At 49.3% G+C, this 22,751-nt stretch overlaps 1 protein-coding gene across 6 annotated transcripts; it reads left to right on the top strand.

Moving 5' to 3' along the window:
• Positions 1 to 1,530: 1,530 nt before the first annotated feature.
• Positions 1,531 to 20,350, top strand: LOC111834617 (sestrin-3-like). 6 transcript variants are annotated; one of them, XM_023794123.2, is made up of 9 exons: positions 1,531 to 1,608; positions 15,877 to 16,077; positions 16,205 to 16,387; positions 16,592 to 16,834; positions 16,930 to 17,044; positions 17,146 to 17,267; positions 17,479 to 17,645; positions 18,483 to 18,627; positions 18,742 to 20,350. In XM_023794123.2, the coding sequence occupies exons 2-9, from the start codon at positions 15,922 to 15,924 to the stop codon at positions 18,829 to 18,831; spliced, it is 1,221 nt and encodes a 406-aa protein (XP_023649891.1). In that variant the 5' UTR covers positions 1,531 to 1,608; positions 15,877 to 15,921; the 3' UTR covers positions 18,832 to 20,350. The 6 variants fall into 6 exon arrangements, with proteins under 6 accessions (XP_023649891.1, XP_023649888.1, XP_023649886.1 ...); XM_023794120.2 differs by lacking the exon at positions 1,531 to 1,608 and adding an exon at positions 10,834 to 11,068; XM_023794118.2 differs by lacking the exon at positions 1,531 to 1,608 and adding an exon at positions 11,294 to 11,398.
• Positions 20,351 to 22,751: the final 2,401 nt, after the last annotated feature.

The raw sequence follows: 22,751 nt of genomic DNA on the forward strand, positions 1-22,751 counted from the left end.
TTTGCCCATATGGGCTGGCCCACATTGTGCCCACATTGTGCCCAGGTAATTGGCCCATGTGGGGCCCAGCAATAACCCATACCGAACCCATTTGGGTTTTCTGGGCTGGCCCACATGGGGCCCATTTGATTCTTGGGTGCAGATTTTGATGGGGCCCATATGGGCCAACCCACATGGGCCCCATATTTTGGCCCACATTAAGCCCATATGGGGCCCATGTGGGAATGCTACCTGGGTGAGTGTAAAGTACACTGGTATAGGCTGCTGAGATAAAGACAGGCCTGGAAAATCTGTAGCCGCTGGAGCAAAGTGGCAGGTAGATTTACGACAGAATCGGTGGTGTCTCAGCCAGACCTGCATGTGCACCTGGCATGACTTCCATGGAATTCCGTGTAGGTGCAGACAGGCCGACACACATGCTGGTGTTTTCCAGGAAGAACAACCACATAGCCCGATGTCTTTCAGTCTAGTGGGCTTCTTTAGGTTGATTTATTTTAACAGGAACAGCAGGTTGTATCAGTGTGACACTTGCATAGTTTGCGACATTTTCGGCAACAGTAACACGGACATTATTAAACATCAAAGAGACTGGAAATCCCTTACATATGAGAAACAGGATGTACCCCTGGATGCCTTTATTCTGGGCAATGTCTCAAGTCAGACATCTGATTATATGAAAATAGGGAAGTGAAAGATCTGGTCTTACACGGTAAAACCCTCTGGCTACATTGAGATTCTTCAGTAATTTATAAAACGTTCCAAACACAACAGTAGTTCTTAAATGTGAATTTGCAGCCAAAATGTACATTCAACCACAACCCCGCCTCAGATGTTTCCAAAACGAACTGAAAAGGTAGCCAGGAGAGCCAGAAGATCGCAGCCTTCCAGCTATTCAGCAAAACATGCTGGTTCACCATCTTCTAAATAAAGAACGTGTCTATTTTATATTTAGTGTAGTGACTGTTTGTGACCAACAGGGGGCCCAAACCTTGGGGGAGGCAAATGCATCGTTTCGGTTGTGGGAAAACACCGCGGCTGGTTATGTGAACTAGGGTAATGTAGCTGTCATGTGTGCTAACTTCATGATGTAAGTAACAGTTAGCCCAATTTGGATGCTCCCACAACGCCACGGTGTCATGAGATCGTTGTATATCTGCCGAATGCAAGCGCTAGTAAAGATAAACGAGACCGGGTGGGGAGGAGGTATGATAAAGATAGTGAGGAAAAGAAACAGAAATGGGGTGTTTGTAAGATGGCAAACAAAATATTGCGCAGAAAACCGGTCTCAAACCGTTTCATTTTCTTTGACTAAAAATACCTTTGTGTACACCTGTGAAAATAAAGCCCTTATTTAAAATTAAGCTCAAAACACTAACATGCATATCTGTTTTATCTATGTATTGTTGCCAGGACATTTAAATATCACCAAATAAAGGCAAGTTTCTGTTTTGAATGGTGCAAATTATAGTATTTGATCGTAATGCTGCTTTACAACTGAAACTTATAGTCGATTTCTAAATTGTATTGCAGGTCTGTTAAAAATTTACTGACGCTGCACTTTCCACCGAGGTTTGAAAAAGGGCAAAAGTAAGGAGGAAACGTAGTACGGTAAGAACGGAATAAACTTAAACAGCCTGTTAATGTTCCCCCACTTTACGTTATTTGCCCCGGTATGTATGAGAAATGCAGACAATCTGTTCTGCGGTGTTTTCCAAATTGTGTGGATTTCTAATGAAAAGCCCAGAAACCAGCACGATTACTGATTCAATAATCCATTACTATTTTCACCCATTAATGTTTTAAACCAGGCCTATGTTTTACTGTAGTGGTTTCCCAGATAGCACACATATGTCGAAATGATATTGATTCCATATCAGAAAAAAAGGTTGAAACAACGTTGATCTTCAATCTCTCACTTTATATCAACATTGAATCAAGGTTTTGCCACCATCAATTTTTCAATATTGAAAATCTGACCAAAAATCAATTCAGTTTCAACGTTGATAATTTAATACTGACCATAATTCAACGCATTTAACTATAATTCAACGTTGAAACAATAACATCGTGCTATCTTGGGTTCAAATCACTTGCCAAACAAGACCTTGCATGTCGGACGATGACACACAGTGACAGTAACCATGTGCGCGTGCAGCCGTCCGGCCACCATCGCCGGGGACGGCTGTTTCGCTTCTCGCCTCATTCGTCAGTCACTTACTGTAGCTCCCCTGTTATGATCAGTATCGTACTTAAACCACCTGCAGTAAACACCGACACAGCCGTTTGTGCACAGTCTGATCGTCTAATAACGGGCAAGTCTCGGTTACAGAAAACGTCTGGGTATACAAAGAGCCGGTCTGCACTTTGCTTTGAAATCTTTCGATAACATTTACCCACGCTGTTTCAGTGCTAGCATTTCCCCACGCACAGCTTCCTGTGCTTGGGGATCGCATCTAGCGAGGATTAACTTTATCTCTAACGCCTTGAATAGGCGGAATTATAACATTTAGCCCCCAATCTTCATGCATATACACTTTTTTTTCAAACCTCGTAGACTATGCATTCATACTTGACTAGAGGTTTCGTAATGCATAACAAAACTGGATTTAACTTGAAATAAGCCACATATTGTCACGGCGCGGCATAGCGAAGGCGAGAAAAAGGTGACATTCCACTCGCCGTTCCAGGACAAACAAAGGTTTATTGAATTAAACAGAACACACTAAGAAAAGGCGAATGAAAGGGACCACGAAGGGTAAAAAACTAACAGGAAAAAATAAGAACCAACTAAGAAACCATAAAATGACGCAAAGAACACTCCCAACTCACAGTAACATGCATGGCAATGAACAATGACAGACAAGAGAACAGAGGAACCAGGACAAACAAGGGATATGTGTAACTCATAATCAATTATACCCAGTTGAGGGAGGTGTTGGAACAACAAGAAACAGGTGGAAGAGAGACCCGTATGGTAACAGAGAGACTAGGACCATAAAAATACACAGGAATAATGAAACATAGCAAACGGGGAAAACATAACAATAGGAAAATACACCAAGTCAAAAACACTAGGAAAGCAAATAAACATAGAACAGGTGAGACTGGTCTCAGGCCAGCCTCAAAACCACAAGTGGAGAGTACAGCCTCTGAGTCACACGCTCAACCTGAGCCACACGGCAGCCAGAGAGCAAAGTGACACAGAAGACGGAGGGGAAACGTGCTGCCCGAAAACAGGAGGTGGAGGACGGGGTTGGACTGAAAATATCTGAAATGAATTGCTCCAAATTTTTAATTTCTCAAATATTGTCAAGAACTAAATATCCTTTTGCTGTCTCTACTAAATCCGGCCTTTTAATGTACCATGACGACACTGTTATCGTCCTCTTAGCTTTACAAAATATTGCAGATTTGAACAATTATATTCTTGTATTTTTGTTGTTTTTCTTACAATAATTTTTACTTTTGATTTTCACTTTTAATTACTTCCCCCTCCTTTAAAATTTAAGGAATAATTCATGTAATGTATTTCAGATTTAAAATTCTGTTATTTTCAAGAACAAGAAAAAAACATATAGATCAAATAAACTCTTACCCTGGAAGGCTGCTGGTTTGGACAGGGAAGTCCCTTCAGCAGCCGTTAAAAATGCTTTGACTGTGAGTGTGTTTCCCTATAACATGCGAAACCACCAAAACGGTCACTCTCTCCAAAGCTGGGGCATCTCTCTTTCCTCCAGAACACATTTGATATGTTTGGGCTGTTTGGGTGATTCCTTATCTTAGACTGACAGTGGGCCTTATCCTCTATCAGTGACATGCTATCCAGTCTGTGTCCTGCTACTGTCCTGTCAGTCAAACACTAGCCGGTCTGTATCCTGTCAGTCATACGCTAGCCGGTCCGTGCCCTCTCAGTGACACAGTTGCTGGTCTGTGCCCTGTCCACTACATGCTAGCTGGTCTGTGCCCTGTTGGTCACACGCTAGCCAGTCTATGCTCTGTCGATCACATGCTAGCCTGTCTGTGCCCTGTCAGTCATATGCTAGCCAGTCGGTGTCCTGTTGATCACACGCTAGCCAGTCTGTGCCCTCTCGGTCACACGCTAGCCAGTCTGTGTCCTGTCGATCACACGCTAGCCAGTCTGTGTCCTGTCAGTCATACGCTAGCCAGTCTGTGCCTTGTCGGTCATACACTAGCCGGTCTGTGCCCTGTCGATCACATGCTAGCCTGTCTGTGCCCTGTCAGCCATATGCTAGCCAGTCGGTGTCCTGTTGATCACACGCTAGCCAGTCTGTGCCCTCTCGGTCACACGCTAGCCAGTCGGTGTCCTGTCGATCACACGCTAGCCAGTCTGTGCCCTCTCGGTCACACGCTAGCCAGTCTGTGTCCTGTCGATCACACGCTAGCCAGTCTGTGCCCTGTCGGTCATACGCTAGCCTGTCTGTGCCCTGTCGATCACACGCTAGCTAGTCTGTGTCCTGTCGATCACACGCTAGCCAGTCTGTGTCCTATCAGTCATACGCTAGCCAGTCTGTGCCTTGTCGGTCATACGCTAGCCGGTCTTTGCCTTGTTGATCACATGCTAGCCAGTCTGTGCCCTGTCGGTCATACGCTAGCCGGTCTGTGCCCTGTTGATCACACGCTAGCCAGTCTGTGCCCTGTCGGTCATATGCTAGCCAGTCTGTGCCTTGTCGGTCATATGCTAGCCATTCTGTGCCCTGTTGATCACACGCTAGCCGGTCTGTGCCCTGTCAATCATACGCTAGCCGGTCTGTGCCCTGTTGATCACACGCTAGCCAGTCTGTGCCCTGTCGGTCATACGCTAGCCGGTCTGTGCCCTGTTGATCACACGCTAGCCAGTCTGTGCCCTGTCGGTCATATGCTAGCCAGTCTGTGCCTTCTCGGTCATACGCTAGCCATCCTGTGCCCTGTTGATCACACGCTAGCCGGTCTGTGCCCTGTCGGTCATACGCTAGCCGGTCTGTGCCCTGTTGATCACATGCTAGCCAGTCTGTGCCCTGTCGGTCATATGCTAGCCGGTCTGTGCCCTGTTGGTCACACGCTAGCCAGTCTGTGCCCTGTCAGTCATATGCTAGCCAGTCCGTGTCCTGTGTGCTTGTTTAAACACTTCAATCTCACATGGAGATACAGGGGCCAGTCTGTTGGCACACGTCTTCTCATTTGTGCCTCGCTGAACTGTTGGCCCCTCAGCTGTTGTCCCCACCCCCACCCCATACCTCAGTGTCTCTCTTGTTCAGTGTGGGGTGTCACAGTGGTAATTTGGAGTGTCCCTTCTTGCTAAGCCCCTCCTGCTCTCTGCTGTGATTCAGACCAATATGGCCACCCTCGCAGAACAAAATGGCAGACACAAACACAGGGGAGTGTATAAGAACATATATAAGAACATAAGAAATTTACAAACGAGAGGAGGCCATTCGGCCCATCAAGCTCGTTTGGGTAGAACTTAACTAATAGCTGTTTTTAGTAGTTGTTAAAATCTTATCTAGCTCTGATTTAAAGGAGTAAAATCAGATCTTGCTTCTTCATTAAGCACTCGCAGGTGCGACTGGCTAGGAGACACTGAGGGAGCTTCGCCTTCTCTTACAGCTTGATGGATGGATACAGGAGAGACACTTTGAACTTGAGGAGGACAATGAGGCCTTACCAGCTGTTGGTTACTGTAAGACATCTGTAAGATATTCCTCTTTCTCTATCCCAGCAGTTTCTCCGTCAGCCATCCATGCAGAGTTAGAGAATGAGAGGCAGCAGCCTGCACTGGACACTTTGTGCCTTTAACAAAATGAAACAGGACACTCCCCCCCCCCCAACCCAACCGAGGCCCCCGCACCCCGGCCCGAAGCTCCGGCTCGCAGGCGCCTGTGACCCCAGTGAGGCTCCTGCCCCCCAAACCCACAAACCAGCCAGTTCATGAAACACTAACCCCACACAAATAGAGCATGCGGCCAGAGGGAAGGTTTCCATTTCACAAGACTGGCTTTTTGTGTTTATAGAAAAAACACTGAGGAAAAATGAATGGGCCTGTATTAAGCGACTGGGGCCTCAGTGCAGCAACACAACAAAAGGTATCGTTTAAAACAAAGTGGTATCTTTCCATCCCGGCGTCTCTGGCTCCTCTCCGTCCATGGAGGCTGCATCTGTTGACCTGTCAGACAAGAAGAACAACAAACTTCTCTCAGCTTAACACGGTCATGAGCGATGCAGCCTGTTCGGGAACAAGCTTGGTATTTCTGCAGGACACAGACAAACACCGAATCAGCTGCTCTCCTCAAATTCACTGTCCTGCAGCGTTTCAAAGCAACCCGAAAACCTCGAGCATTTGAATCAGCGCTTGAATTGATTAAACCCTTGATTTTCCAAGACCACAAAATTAGATTAGAAGGCATATTTTGTTCTATATAATGTAGACTTTTTTTTGTGTGTATTCGCTGTGGCACGCTGTGCAGATTGTTCTTCTGGCATCTCGCTGCCTGCATTATGTAGACCTTGGGCGATAATATCAATTACGGTTCATTGATGCATTTAGTTTTTATGGGAGGCATGTAAACCACTAACGCTGCAGGCTTCATAATACATTTAGGAACGTTCGGTGTAACTAAACAAGCTTTAAAAGGGATTTTAATGTAATACTGTCAGATCTTTTAATCTGAGAATGATGCTGCCAGGTCATTCTTCACTGCGTGGTGAAGAACCCGGGGCAGTACTGGGCAAGTTCTGGCCATTTTCGTGTTGTGATCTTTGCAGCCAATTCTGTGTGTTCTCTAAGATAACTAAATCCCTTGAACAATATACTGTGACATTAAAACTGCATTCGCCTGCCAACACTGCCAATTACTGAATCACCCACATTAAAGCGCTTTATCTGACCTATCTTGTGCTGCTCTGTAAAATACATAAACGGGTGCTTACTGTGAGGTGTCTCAATGAGCAGCACTGTGGTCGGACGCCGCTGGGGTTGTGGGTTCAGATCCCACCCCAGGTGATTGTGGGGTTCATACATGTTTCCGCCCACGCTGTGTCTAGGTGATTCAGCCTGTGGACTGAAACCTCAGGAGGGATCTCTCTGCCATGTTCCAGGCTTCCTGGGTCATGTTGTAGGGTCACCCATCACCCTGAACTGGTGGGGGGAGAGTTGTTATGGAAACGAGATATATATATATATATACACACATACTTAATGTGCTATTTACAACCCATGCACAGTATACATAACCTCAGGAGAAATTCTTTGATGTATTAATTCCAACTGGATCCACGTGACTTAAGACCACATTTAACAGTGGCCACAACCTTGATTATTGAACAAAACGGTGCTCCGTCCATTTTACTTGGAGGGGTAGAGATCGTGCTGTTTCCGGGGGAATGAACTGACGTTGGATTTGCTGTAAGGACACTTGTCATGGGCTAAAATGTTTCAGTGTTTAAATCCAATATCATGAATCACTATATTGGCTTATAACCCAGGTAAACCGAAGGTGTTTATTTCACATTCTTCCGATTTCTGCGATTCATGCAATTTTCACATATTGTGGTGTATCAGTGGACAGCGCTGCATCCCTCCTGTCTGTCCCTCACCCCAAAAACACGCCGGCGGCCTGTGATCTAGCGCATACTGGCTGACTGCAGAAACACGCAGCTGATGGCATTACCCAGCTCCCAGTGCCACTGGTCATTATTGGATGTTTTGCGACAAACGTGATGACTGATCTGCCAGGACCTGGAATGACCTGCACTGTTAATGCTGAGGTGTATGAGATGACCCCCCCCACCCCCACCCCCACCCCCACCCCCACCCTGCACACTTTCTTGGCCTGTGAGTCTATTTAAAACCTTTCAATTAACGGCTGACAGAATCTGAGTGCAAAGTCTGTCAGGTAAATCTCCCCTAAAATCCCCGACAGCTGACGCACACAGGCACACAGTAGCTCCCCCCCCGTATCTTCGGGTGGTATGTTCCAAGACGTACCGCCGAAACCGCGGATAGCAGTGACCCATCAGCGGATCACATATGTACGTGATTTTCATGGTATAGTTTCATTGATAAATTACGCACAGTAAGACTTTACTACAGGGCTGGTGGATTTCACCATGTCACTGCCTGTATTCGCTTGGCGTGCAGTTTTAAACTTGTGAATTGTTTATTTCTAGAATTCTCTTTCTCGGACTGCAGCAAATGCCGGATGTGGGGGGTGCCGCTGGACACATGTCATAAAAATGATACAGAGAAAACTGGCAGCCAATCAAAGGTTCTTGCACCAGAAGCCACCAGACCGCAAACTGTCTGGCAGGCAGAGGGAAGATGATACGCTATTGCGGACATCAATAAAATCCATAACTTATCCATCTTCCAAGCGGCTTAAGTGGCATGAAGCACAGAGCCTGTGGCAGAGGAGGCTGACCCTGCTCCTGCAGATTCACCACCCAGCAGAGCTCACCGCAGCCCCAATGTAACACACCCGAGACAGACACCGCAGCCCCAATGTAACACACCCGAGACAGACACCGCAGCCCCAATGTAACACACCCGAGACAGACACCGCAGCCCCAATGTAACACACCCGAGACAGACACCGCAGCCCCAATGTAACACACCCGAGACAGACACCGCAGCCCCAATGTAACACACCCGAGACAGACACCGCAGCCCCAATGTAACACACCCGAGACAGACACCGCAGCCCCAATGTAACACACCCGAGACAGACACCGCAGCCCCAATGTAACACACCCGAGACAGACACCGCAGCCCCAATGTAACACACCCGAGACAGACACCGCAGCCCCAATGTAACACACCCGAGACAGACACCGCAGCCCCAATGTAACACACCCGAGACAGATACCGCAGCCCCAATGTAACACACCCGAGACAGACACCGCAGCCCCAATGTAACACACCCGAGACAGATACCGCAGCCCCAATGTAACACACCCGAGACAGACACCGCAGCCCCAATGTAACACACCCGAGACAGACACCGCAGCCCCAATGTAACACACCCGAGACAGACACCGCAGCCCCAATGTAACACACCCGAGACAGATACCGCAGCCCCAATGTAACATACCCGAGACAGATACCGCAGCCCTAATGTAACACACCCGAGACAGATACCGCAGCCCTAATGTAACACACCTGAGACAGATACCGCAGCCCTAATGTAACACACCTGAGACAGATACCGCAGCCCTAATGTAACACACCTGAGAAATACTGTAGCCCTCCTTCCTGTTAACAGCCCAATTATACATCTCATCTAAAAACTAATCAATGAATACATGGTGAAACGTAAACAAACCTAGAATCTATTACCATAGAGCAGAGTGCAGCCAATGTCATGCCTAAAGTATCCACCTTACTTACACCTGCAGTCCAAAAACATGCTGAGGTTAATTGCATTTACCAAATTGTCCATGTGTGAGTGAATGTGTGGGAGTTTGCCCTGTGATGGGTTGGTGCCCTGTGATGGGTTGGTGCCCCATCCTGGGTTATTCCCTGCCTTGAACCCATATGTTCCTGTGACCCTTAACAGGATAAACAGAAGCCACTGCCAAAAATTTTCTTCCATCTTATAGTTTCCTTGTAGAAACCCCACCAATGATAATGTCTGCCATGTTATTTACTGGCTATTATTCCAGTTCTTTCTGACACAGATGTGTGGTGAGCAATTCTGAGAAACTCAGCTGACATGCCCAGACATGCCTGTCTCTGCGGAAACATCCTAACAAATAAAATAAACTGAAACCGTCAAGTAACCAAACCATTAATTCATACTGTTGATTAAACCAAATGACCATTAACTGAGAATGAGGGTGTTTGCTTGAGGAAGAAGGAGATCTGTAAGGATTCTTTCCCACCTTTATTGACTGTGATGCATACCTGCATAACAGATTCACACTGTCACTGGCTTCCTGAATACCTGTAAATTACCAATAAGATATTTTAAAAATATTTTAGCAGATAGGAGCAAAGACAAAACTGTTAAATCCAGCAGTACGATACAGCGATAGGATTCATTGCAAACGGCTTTCCACAGCACATTAATATCAGCAATTGTTGAAGGTTTGTCGGGAAAAATGACTAGTACTCTCCAGAACTTCGCCAGTCCTCTCTTTCCCTTGTTTGTGGCAGGGATTTCTATGCTGTGTCATCAGTCTTCTGGGGCTTTAGATCCTGCTGTGAATCACCGTTTTTTTGTTACAAACATGCTGTTTTCCCTTTTACTTTTAGATTTCTCATTGAACGATTTTGTGTAGCTTGTTGATATTTGGTATGTATTATTTAATAAATATCGATTAAACCGGATCTTATTCAGAGGTCTACAATACTTACCGTGCAGTGTAATCACATTTCATTGGGGGTAAGAACAGGCAATGTAATAACTGTAGAAATAACAAACTCATTATGGCCGGCAGTAATAACTACAATTGCTTTTTGTCTGAAACATAAGAAGTGCTTTATTCACCACAATGAACACTGAAGTAGAAACATGTAAAAAATGTGAAGGCAGCTTCGCCCACGGCAGGGGACATTATATTGGACGTGATATTAAATGTGGGTTTGATCTGCACTAGCTCACGGCGGTAAAGCAGGACCCATCGCACGGATCGTCGAGTCTGCAAAAGCAGCGGCGCTCCGGCGGCTGGCCGGCTTTCCCACAGCTGATTGGGCTATCAGAGGCTGGAGCGCACACCCGTACACGCATGCGCACACGTGTCTTGACCTTAAAATTAGTCTCGGCAACTTGATTGGCCGGTGCCTTACGCCGTGATCCGCCTTCGCGGTGTTATGATTGGACGCTCGCTGACTTCAGCTGTCAGTCTAATAGTTATTCTACCTCCCCCTTATCCTGTTCTGTAAATGCCCAGACTTGTATCCTGAGCCAGCAAGCCACCTAACTAGGCTGCTTTGGTGGGGGGTGCGTTTGCTCTTTGTTACTTATTGAACAGCTAGAGAAGCCGTATCCATGCACTAATTTGGAGGAAAATGATCATCTGTACGAATAAAATGGATTATCCCCTCGGAACTCAATGCCAGCGCGTCCAGAACCAGGTACAAACCTAATCATATTATTGTTCCCCGTGCTGTCGACGAGTGGCATTATTATGAGTGACTGCGCGTTAATATCAGATGTCATAAAGTGTGATCTGTAAAAACGGAGCGACATAGTGGGCGTCTTGTCGCTCGGGGGAAATAGCGGCCGAAGCGCTTCCTCTTCAAGTGGAGCGCCGAAGTTGGCAGCGGCTGCCCGTTTCATTCATTCGGTCAACCGTGCGGATGGTGCGTCTCCGGCGGGCAGGACTGCGCTCTACCTACGGAGAGAATCGTGCGCTACGTGAGCGAGAGTTGACGATCATTAGTGCTCCGGGAGAGGAAAGTCATGTAAGTGCGGCTGGACACGGGAGGGTTACATGATGAAACAATGTAAGTAGTCGAGAAACGAAAAAAGGCGAAATGGCTGGCTGCGGGAAGGGGGAGGGGGGCAAACTCTAACGGATTTGTTGTTTAGCAAAACAGCCAGCCTTCCCCTGGGCTCATCACTAAATACCGTACATTTCTTACAATTCACGTTTTACGTGCCATAGTTCACATTAAGATTACAGTAGATACTGTTGCAGAGCGGCGGTCATATTGATAATGTCCCTTGTTCCTACCTAGAGCCTTGACTTCTGGCATTATCAATAATGTTGCGAAAGACCCCATTGTCAGTCGTATGAAAACTTAATATAGGGAACCTGCTATCTTGAAGTTGTTCTGGAAGAAACATCAGTCTTTGTTTGGCTCTACCGTTCGTGTGACGCGTCTGGGCGAAAAAGTTACGGCTTTGCGTGAGACCCAGACGGGAAGATGTTAGTCTGACAAGATTCGAAAATGACTTACAGGTACGCAGTCATATTACATTAAGATTAACATTACATCGGACTTATGAAGCCCATTTAGTTCAAAATCGTAACGGATGAACATAGATATCTAAATGTTCCTATAGCTGGACAGGAGTGATACAAAGGAGTTGAAAATGACCCAAACACCCCTCCCCCATCAGAAGAGAGTGCAAGGCTCGGTGGGACTTTTCACTCAGATCTAAGGAGTAGTACCGTGCATCTGTGACTGCGCTGTCCTCTGTCTGCATGCCGGCGCTGCCTCGGTGTTTAAGGGACAGAAATCTCCCAGCTTACCTATTAGTCTCCCGATCGCACGTACAAATCGACAAATTATTCTGTTTAGTGATGCTGGATGTACTGCCAATCAGACTAATCAAACTTGGGCGCATTTGGGTCATTCTTAAGGCAGGGCGCTTTTGCTCGTGTTTGTCGCCTGAAAGGGCCAGTATGACGTCACCTCTTCAGGAGTGCGCCGCTTCACGTCGCCATCACCCATGACAACCTTCCCAGTTGTCTTCACATCTTGCACTTTTTCGATGGGTTTTGGGCACGTTAATGCAGAAGTATGACGGCTGTTTCTTTGAACGCGAAGACGGTACTTTGATGCATTACTTGATATTATCTTATTTCCCATTTAGAGGGGAAAGCAGAGTTTGATGCCTTTGGCTTTTTTGAACATGCCTTCTTTTCCACACTCTTCATTTGGTTGCTCTTTGTGTGTTGTGATGCTGAATGTACTGCCAATCAAAGTTGTTTTTCTCCTGACCAGGGTGCAGTTCCGCATCTTGTCTGGGAGCAGCGCTGCTGACACAGAAACTTGTTTACCGCGATTTTAACGTGGAGGATGACAATAGAGGAAAGCCAGAAGTGATGCTGCCCATTCCTTCTGTCTGTTACTGTTTTGACCTCTGCGTGTTGCAGTTGTCTTTTTTCGGCGTGTGTCTTGCATTTCTGTCAGGCAGTCAGGTTTGTTCAGCCGCCCCCCTATTTTTTAACTGTGAAAATTCTTGCCCTTTTATAGTTGACATTATCAGAATTGAACAACTCAGTCCTTGAGGGGGGTGAAGTTGCATTTTTTCCAGTTATACTTCTAAGCATTCTTGCTGGGACGACTGGGTGGGTGTGCAGTATGCGGCGTGCTGCGGTAGATATGCATTCGTGTGGGCACGGTCTGTCATTTTGCCGCGTGTGGGATCAGATCGCGAGAAAAGCCGGCGCATTTACTGTGCGGGTGAGGGGTGCACAGGACGCAGAGATAATTCGGTGCAAAGGAGTCACCCTCCGGACGGATCCACTCCCCCTCTGTCAGCAGTAAGGCGAAGAGCAGAAATAACATCTGTCAGAAATGTGGCTTATCGGAGGCACTGGTCACCGGATAGGCCAGCGTCACGTCACTCTGCAGCTGCTTTTAGGCGTGCAGAAGCACTGGGGCGCTCAGTACGCCTCTCGTAGGGGCTTACAGAGAGGAGAGGGCAGTAACAGATCCGCGATCAGAGCCTGTGTTGGCGGTGTGGACAGGTCAGTGTCCTCTGAAGTCTGCTCGCATTTTTTTTTGCCCGGTGGCCCTTGCGTTGGTGCATGTGTCTGTGTGTTTGGAGTAAAAAGCCAAGCTGTAATCAGGTGGCAGCTTGCAGAGACAGCGATTCAGCATTTGATAATTCCCCATCTGTCTGTTTGATTTCCCAGCTTAGGAGACACTCTATATTTAAGCGGCTTGTTTTGTTGATTTTTACGTGAAGTTCCTTGTCAGTCTGTTACTGCTGCTCTGGCCTGGATCCAGGGCCGTGCTTCTAGCTGTGCTCTCCGCAGGGCCGTGCTTCTAGCTGTGCTCTCTGCAGGGCTGTGCCTTGGTATGGTTTGGGGACCGCCTGGAGGCCGCTCCTTGTCTGTGTGTCAGGCACGTTCCCGTATCTGGCCCGGCGCAGGTTTACATATATCTGCTTCTGCGCGGGCCGGCAGCCGCGAGTGCTGCACCGCCGTTCCAGATGGCTGTGATAAAACCAAAGGAGATGGGCATGACTTGGGACTGGCAGCAGGGGGCGCTGGCGAGCAGGGGGGCGCAGACGTCCCCTCTGCTCTGTATCTCCTTCACCTCCCTCATGGTGTGGTTTCTCCTCCCCCGACGTCCTCCTACCACCTGTTACTCTTCTCTGGTGAGCTGGTGGAGGAGCCTGGCTCGGGCCCTTGCCATGCATCGTTTGGGGCCTCCATCCCGGCGCCTGGCGAGTCTGTGCACACACGCTCCTCTGTTCCCCAGAGCCGCCAGCTGATCTGCGAGCCGTTGTGTCTCGAGTCAAAGGGCGAGTGACGCAGTCGTGTTTAGCCGTGTGGTGGGCGGCGCCCTGCTGCTTGCCAGACAGTGCCAACTGACCGCCGTGCTGGAAACCGGCTTGGGGGATTGCATGCACCCTAACCGCTGTCTTTCAGTCTTACCTGTATCTTGTTTCAGAAATCGTGCCCATGGTTTGTCTAGCAAACAATTACATCACTTTCCCTGGGGTGTCCGGTCTGAAGGATTGGTACAGCGCTGATCGCTTTTTCCTGTGTTAAAATTACTCCGTATCGTTGTCACTCTTCACACTCAAAAGATTCCAGTCTAATCTGCTGCTGCAACTTAACGTGAGTGTTGCAAGAGAGTCTCGCATCACTTACTGGTATATGAGGGAACTTTCAGGCATTATGCAGACACAGGAAATGACGTCACAGCCATGTCTGCTTGATATTCACAGCACTCGGAGGATTTCGGTCCTGCGTGCAGGAAAGCCTGAGAAATTTCACCCAGGCGGCTGTTTGTTTACTCAGCTATTTTAGCAGCACAATAGAGTCAAACGCGATTGAGTCTGTAGACCCCAGTTGATGTTTGTGCCCAATTCCTGTGTGCAGTTTTGCAGTCTTGTGTGTAGTTTCATCTCTAACCTTTGCAAAATCTGTGGGTTTATAGAGGCTGGCCTTGCCAGGCTCACTCTTTTGATCACATGGCTACTTGGGGTGCAGCAGCCAAACGAGCGCAAAGCCGCCAGCGAATGAGAGGCTGCCACACCTTTGCCAGGCATTTCGGCAGCGAATGGGAAGGCCGACCTGCACAGAGTCTGGATGGTGTTTTCGAGTGAACAGGGTGATGTGCAGTGTGGCGTTTGGAGAGATGGGGGTCACTGGTGCCCCTGCGAGGATGGAATTGGAACGTCAGACACTTCCGTTTAGGGAACCAGGAAGTATTCCTGCAGGTAAATCTGCCGCGTTTAGGGCGTTCTTTTTGTGTTCAGCACAGCTGAGGGATGAGCTGCTGCTTTACTCCTTAGAGCCGCGCGGCAGAACCTGCCTCTGAGCCCAGCGGCCCACATTTCCGTCCATTTGCTCGCCATTGATACAGCCCCGGTTGCTGGCATGTCGTTAGAAGTCTCCATGATTGACTAACTGCCCCAGGGGCCGCGTGCCTTTGGGCCTGCCACCTCCCGCTGCACGTCCCACACATCACCGTAGTATATCTCTGTCTCTCAGCTTTATTTTTAGTCCTATCAGCTGCCTCCAATCTGCCCCCTGCTGGCCAGAATGAGGAACTACGGGCCCTGACAGCTACGCGTCATTGCATTCCGTAGAAAGGCTGTCAGCTCCTGCTTGCTCTGTGCACCTGGGCTTGTCTGTAGAGGCTGGCAGCTAGCATGTGACACCACGTCCTCTGACCCTACAGTACCCCCTGCCTTCCTGTCTGTCACCTCGTATTTCTCTTTAAAATGCCACTTTGGATCCAGCTTAACCCAGACCTCAGCGGTCTGACTTTCTCAGTTTTCCCCTCCTCTCTCCCTCCTTTCCCTGCTCCATCTCTGCCTCTCTTCTCGCTCATATTCTGCCTCATTACCTCCCCTTCTGTGCATTACAGTCCTGTTGTTTATAAAGTGTAACTTATTTTCAGGTCGCCGATGGTTACATAGCTGGGTTTCGCCTCACTCTTCCCCTGCTTCGTGTCCCGGCCTCTGTCAGGTGGCGAAGGTGAGCTCTGAGAAGGAGCAAGCGGCCCTGCTGTGCATGAAAGCTCTGGCCAGCAGGGGGAGCCTGGATGCCCTGTCTCAGCAAATGGCCTATCACCCTCAGTACTTGGAGAGCTTCCTGCGCACTCAGAACTATGTGCTGCACATGGATGGGCCGCTGCCCCTGCAGTACCGCCACTACATCGCCATCATGGTACGTTAGCGCCGCCCTAGTGGCGTGTGTGTGTATGAGCGTTATAATAAGCTGTGTATAATTAGCCGTCTTTGGTGGCATCGCTCGAGTGCCTGTTTCCTCTTTGACCGACCCCCCCCCCCCACAGGCGGCTGCCCAGTACCGCTGCACGCACCTGGTGTCTCGGCACTCCGCACACTTCCTGCGTGTCGGGGGGGACCCGCTGTGGCTGCAGGGCCTGCAGTACGCCCCCGCCCGGCTGCGCCGCCTTGATCACATCAACAAGGTGCTGGCCCACCGGCCCTGGCTCACCGCCCCCTCTCACATCCAGGTACAGTGCTCGGGGGGGGCTGGTGTTAGATGTGAAATGCAGGTATTCAGGGGTGACCGTGTTCAGCAGAGGTATTCAGGGGTGATCCGCATCCAGGTATGATGTTCAGAGGCAGTGACATGTTCAGGTGTGGTGTTGCAGTGTTCAGGAGTGGTGCTCAGGGGTGACGTTGGGGTTCAGTTGCGGTGTGTCCCGCTCCTCCAGGACCTGCTGAAGATGGGCGAGCAGTGCTGGTCGCTGGCTGAACTGGTGCAGGCCGTCGTCCTGCTGGCCCACTGCCACTCCCTCTGCAGCTTCGTCTTCGGCTCCGGGGCGGACCGCGACTCGCCCGCCAATCCCTGGGCCCCGCGTGGGACCCCCCCGGGGCACCGGCCCTGCGAGGTGGCCAACGGCAGTGGCAGCGCCCGTCCCCCAACCTTTGTTCCGGACTGGACCTCCCGAAGACGGGTGAGTCTCAGTGGGGAGATGGGTGTGGCCCAAACTGGGCGGCGGTGTGTTTTCCTGGGGAATGCTGGGTAAATGGCGGCTGTCTGCCTCCCCAGTCCCTGGACTCCAGCTACGAGGCCGTGTGTCTAAGGGAGCGGCTGCAGAGAGTGACGGGCGAGGTGGACAGGATAGAGGAGCGGCTGCGTGGCTCACACACATCCCTGCTGACAGGTACGCCGTCCTCCCCATGTCTCCCACCTCCCCTGCTCTTTTCTGCAACCCCCCCCCCCCACACACACACACCACTCTCTGCCTCGCTCTCTCCCCACCAGATGAGGAAGACGAGGAAGTGACATGTGACACGGAGCCGACCCGCTTCGTCACCGACCCGGAGTTCCGGTATCAGGACTTTGCCCCTCAGGAGCAGGATCGCTTTGAGATTTTCAGGGTTCAGGTATATAAGCGACACTGACCGGGCGGCTGACTGACCTGCGCTGGGCTGTGAACCAGCTGTGCTGTCTGTGCCGTCTGTCCATGCTTTCTGAGCTGTGCTGTGACTGTGTTTTGTCTGTCCGTCCGTGCCGTCTATCTGTATTATGAACGTGGAACCCGCACGTTCCTCTAACCCGGCACCTCCCCATCTCCGTGCCCCGCCCCCAACACAGGACTACTCCTGGGAGGATCATGGCTTCTCGCTGGCGAACCGGCTCTACTCGGACATCGGCTACCTGCTGGACGAGCGCTTCCGCCTGGTGGATGCGCTGCCATCGCCCCGCGGGCCCGACCTCAAGCGGGCCATCTGGAACTACATCCACTGCATGCTGGGTATACGGTAAGGGGCCGCCTCTGTGGGCGGGGCCAGTCTCTCTGCTCGCTATGGTGGATGATGGCTCCTCCAGACACACACACACAGAGCTCCCGCTCGAGGCTCACCAATAGGGGGCGCCTTCTCTCTCCTCTCCCCTTAATCCTCCCTTGTCAACTGTCATTAATACTCATTGATTACATAAGAACATAAGAAATTTACAAACGAGAGGAGGCCATTCGGCCGTTAAGCTGGTTTGGGGAGAACTTAACTAATAGCTCAGAGTTGTTAAAATCTTATCTAGCTCTGATTTAAAGGAACCCAGGGTTTTAGCTTCCGCTACACTAGCAGGAAGACTATTCCATACTCTAACTACACGCTGTGTAAAGAAGTGCTTCATCAAATCCTGTTTAAAATGCCCTCCTGCTAATTTCCACCTATGGCCACGAGTTCTAGTATTTAAACTAATATTGAAATAGTCATTTGGCTGAATGGCATCCAGACCCGTTAGAATCTTATAGACCTGGATCATGTCCCCCCTTAGTCTCCTTTGCTCAAGGCTAAACAGATTCAGCTCAGCTAACCTCTCCTCGTAAGACATTCCTCTAAGACCAGGAATCATTCAGGAATCATTCAGGAATCATCCAGGAATCATTCAGGAATACTCCTGACCCTCCGTTACTCCCTTTCCAAGGCATTCTCCCCTTGATGCACACATAGGGCAAGCCGACGTGTGTGTTACTATCTGACGTTTAATTAAACATTAATTAAGTGGAATGTTAATTAATTTTTCTGCTCTGACTGAATGCAGTCTGCAGGGACTCCTGTGGGTGTGCGACTGATTTTTGTCGTCTTCTCGCTCAGATACGACGACTACGACTACGGTCAGGTGAACCGGCTGCTGGAGAGGGAGGTGAAGCTCTACATAAAGACGGTCTCCTGCTTCCCGGACGCCACCAAGAACCCGCCCTGCTCGCTGCCCTGGACGCGGCTCAAACCTGGGGAGAAGGTGTGTGTGTGTGGGGGGAGGGTGTCGCCTGTCCGCTGCACTCTGCCTCTCCTTCCTGGTGTATGTGGGCGGAGCTTAACCGTGCCCCTGTGCCCCGCCCCTTTCATCCCATAGGTCCACATCAACTTGCTGATAATGGAGGCGCGGCTGCAGGCGGAGCTTCTGTATGCACTGAGAGCCATCACCCAATATATGATCTCCTAGGCCTTTGAGCGTTGGGGGGGGGGGGGGTGCCCCAGTGTTGCCAAAGCCCCTGCCGATCGCCTACAAGCCCCCTCCCCTAAGGTCAATCTGGTTTTTGGGTTTTTTTTCCGTTTTTTCTTACTTTTTGTCACAGTTGTCATGCTGTAGACATCCGATGTGCAATTCTCATTGTTATTGTTGTTATTTATGTCACTGCTGGTGGGTCTGTTTACGAGCCTGTGTCAGTCACACGGCCTGCTGTGGTACCCAGGGCTTGCGCGTGAATGTCTCTCAGCCAAACTGCCCTCCGCCCCCTCCTTTCCTCTGTCGCCTTTTGATCTCCCTGCACCATTATTATTACTAGTCTGTTTGAACACCCCCACCCCGGCACCACCTTCACTGGGGAGTGAGAGATTAGAGGGTCAGTACCAGTGTGTAGATCAGGAGTAGCGTTACACTACAAGAATGGGCTCAAGACCCCGTTTGTTAGCACTTTGGTGAGACAAGCCGGTCTGGTGGGGGGACGCCGGCCTGAGCGTTGGCCTGGTGTGCCCCCCCCTCCCCCAAATGAAACGTCCTCACAGAGAGGCCGGCCTCATTCCTCATACCCGAACTACGTGTTTCACCCAGCAAATGAGCGAATGTTTTGCACAGAGCCGGCTTGCTCCTCTCACCCCTGCTCTCCATCCTGCTCTCCATCCCTCCCGGCGTGTGAGTGAAACAGCCAATGCTTCTCGCTCTGCCCTGAGATTTGCCTTTCAGTCTCTGATCTGACTTTCTGGGAGTGTGTGGTTTTTTCTGGGGGGGGGGGGGGGGCTGAGGATGCTATGTCATACTCATCACACGTCACGTTCAGGCGCCGAAGTTGCTCGCCCCAAACCCTCCTATCATCAGTTTTCTTCTTTCACTGCTGTTGCGTGTCCATTCTGTGTTTTTCATTTTTTTTCTTGTTATTTCGGGGTTGCTTCACTGCTGGTTCACTGCCTGCCGTGCTCCTAAATCTGTGTCTGGCACCCGGGTCTGCAAACTGGGATGAAAAGGGCTGATATTTCGGCGTGTGGAATGTGAGCATGTGCCTGGCCAAAGTACTCGAGGGATGTCAGAGGATTGGGGGCCTGTGGATCACCCCCCCCCCCCCCCCCCAAATGGTGCTTTTGATGGGTGCCTTCAGGCCATTTTCCTGGATTAGACTGGACCGCACCGGCCCATACGCTGAGCTGGACGCCTTCTCGGGGTCAGCACACTGCCTCCAGCGAGGGATGCCGGCTGGGCCAGAGGCGTGGGGGCGCTTGGAGGGGTGAGGATGCTGCTGGCCTTGCCCCCATTTCCTGCAGGGGGGACACCCCACCAGCCCCAGGAAAGTGAGCCATGCCAGTGCAGCAGCCCAAGGCCATTGAACCGCTGCGGTCGGCCTGTTCAATATTTACCGCGTAAATGAACAAATGAGCAGAAACTGTTACAGACAAAATAAGTGTTTTGGAAATGTGAAGAGACGTATTTTTTCTATAAAGATTCATATGTTTGACACCTTCTGTGGGAAGCCGTGTGTCTGTGTGCTTTCCTGCCATCTCCGCTTCGGGCCGAAGGGGTTTCCCTGGGCCTCTGATGTCATCACGCCCTCTCGTACAGGGCTTCCCAGTTCAGCTCATCAACTATTACACAACAAAATTATACTACTGAAGACACTGATGTTAAAGCCACAGATTAGAGCAGAATCCACTGCTCTAATTTTTGGTTTTGTTTAACCAAAAATATGGTCACTATATTACAATAATGTGTTGACATTTGTGCTTGAAAATTGGATTATTTTCTTCGTAGACTGTGCACCCTGTTTGAGTTGTTTATCATTTTTAGCCCTAACATTGAACGTACTGAGAAAATATAAGGGAGATGTGCATATAAAACGTTATGACGGACTATATCCTATACTCCCATGACCTTATTTGCCTCTGGAGTAAAGGCAGTCACAAAATTATGGAGCAGACCTCATTAATATCCCGGGGATCACCTGCAGTTGAGGAACGACAACTCCAGATACAGTGAACTCTCTGGTTCCTGGAATGTGGTGACCGTGGTTCTGCAGACAGTTAAATGTTCCTCTTGGTTCTGTAACACATTTCTTACAATTTAATCATTTTGCGCACACACACCGATACGCTAAAACTTTACCGTTCAAGGGCAGGGGCTTAAGAATTACCTCAGAAGTCTAACAGTTCTCATAGCATATGTCATACGTTAGTCTTGAATTTTCTCATACGCTCGTTAAATGCTGTTCTCTGCACATTTGTTCTCAATTTGTCTACGGCTCCAGTGGGATAGTATCAAAGACACGAGAGATGTAACGTTAGGCTTGTACATTGCTGCCACTTATTTGTCACGCTACAGTCATGCACCGCATAATGACGTTTCAATCAACGATGGACCACATTTACGACGGTGGTCCCAGAAGATTATAATGGAGCTGAAAAATTCCTCTCGCCTAGTGATGTCAGGTGTTTGCAGTGGTGCTGGTATAAACAAACCTACTGCACTGCCGGTCATATAAAAGTATAGCATGTACAGTACATGATTCTTAATAATAAACAAGGAGTGCTCTCCTCAACACCATCCCGAGCTGAGTCTGACAAGTGAGGGAGTTTAGATGGGAAAGCCAGGATGGTCTCTGTGTCGGGCATCTCCTAATCCATTCATCTCAGGAGCACATTCCTGTGGGGACAAACGCACTGAAGAAGCAGGTTCTGGAGAGTCCGGCGAGGCAGCGGGGCAGGTTTCAGATTTGGATCGGGACATGAGGAACTGGCAACTTGGCCTGCAGAGCCGAACTTGGTGACAGCATTAAAACAAGAACCTGATCTGTTTTAAATGAACTGACATAATCCAAGACATTCTTATGACTGATCTGAGTACAGAAGCTCTTCTTGCAGCCTTTATAAAGGACCATAGACACCATAGACAGAATGCCCAAACAGCAGCTCAGCTGGACTAAATCCACGGGATTCCCAAACCGTGATATAGATGACAAATAGAATAAAGGGGATTCACTCAAGCCAATGTTTGCTCTGAGCAAACAGTATGTTCTAAGCATGGTTTCTAATGTCTGATGAAATCTCTCTAAAGCTCTTTGTGATTCTGGTTGGTATTGCACTAGAAGCTTGATGTATTTTGGCAAACCAAACGTTGTACAGAACTTGAAGAGGGTTTCTGTTATAGCAGGAGCTTTGAGAGAGCTAAATGGAATGATTTCAGGATATCTGTTTGCTGCACATACCAAAGTCAAGTGGCACTGTAAATCAGACGTAGTTTTGGGTAATGGACCAACATCACTTCATCAACATCAATTAGAATTCCCAAAATGGGACAGTGGGTAGCACTGTTGCCTCACACCTCCAGGACCAGCATTCAAGTCTCCACCAGGGTTCCATGTGTGTGGAATTTGCATGTTCTCCCTGTGTCATGGTGGGGTTTCCTCTAGGTACTCCATCCCCTCCACCCACAGTCCAAAAACATACTGCTGAGTAATGGCTGGTCATTGTGGCAGAGCTCAGACTGTTCCAAAGTCAACAACAAAATCAAGTGTCAAACACCATCAAGGGTCAAGCACAATCAATCAGAGTACATAGCAATACCAAGAAGTACAATGAATTCAAAGTAACAGCCTTCTCTTCTTTGTCCGGATAGGCCTTGTAGAGGAGATGATGAAAGAGGAACCAACCTATCTGAACAGGGAGGTTTGAGATGTAGGCGGGACCAGGAACACACCGTCATGACACAGGCCCTAAGAACCGGGGAGGTTGCTGGACGGCCCAAACTCCATGAGCAGTGATTATGAGCCCTGGTTAGCAGTGTTAGCTTAGCATCGGGCTCCACATGTGGTGGAAGTGGGCAGGCGGCCAGCGGAGGGAGGTGAGCGCAGGGCAGTGCGGAAGCGGCCGGCCGGCGTG

Source organism: Paramormyrops kingsleyae, chromosome 24 (genome assembly GCF_048594095.1).
Source record: "Paramormyrops kingsleyae isolate MSU_618 chromosome 24, PKINGS_0.4, whole genome shotgun sequence".
NCBI classification, from domain to species: Eukaryota; Metazoa; Chordata; class Actinopteri; order Osteoglossiformes; family Mormyridae; genus Paramormyrops; species Paramormyrops kingsleyae.

Excerpts from the sequence above, each read along its gene's own strand:
- LOC111834617 (XM_023794118.2), top strand. The coding sequence starts at position 11,294 with ATGGTGCGTCTCCGGCGGGCAGGACTGCGCTCTACCTACGGAGAGAAT. Across the intron at positions 16,078-16,204 it reads GCCACTACATCGCCATCATG|GCGGCTGCCCAGTACCGCTG; the intron begins GTACGTTAGCGC and ends CCCCCCCCACAG. Across the intron at positions 18,628-18,741 it reads GGCTCAAACCTGGGGAGAAG|GTCCACATCAACTTGCTGAT; the intron begins GTGTGTGTGTGT and ends TTCATCCCATAG.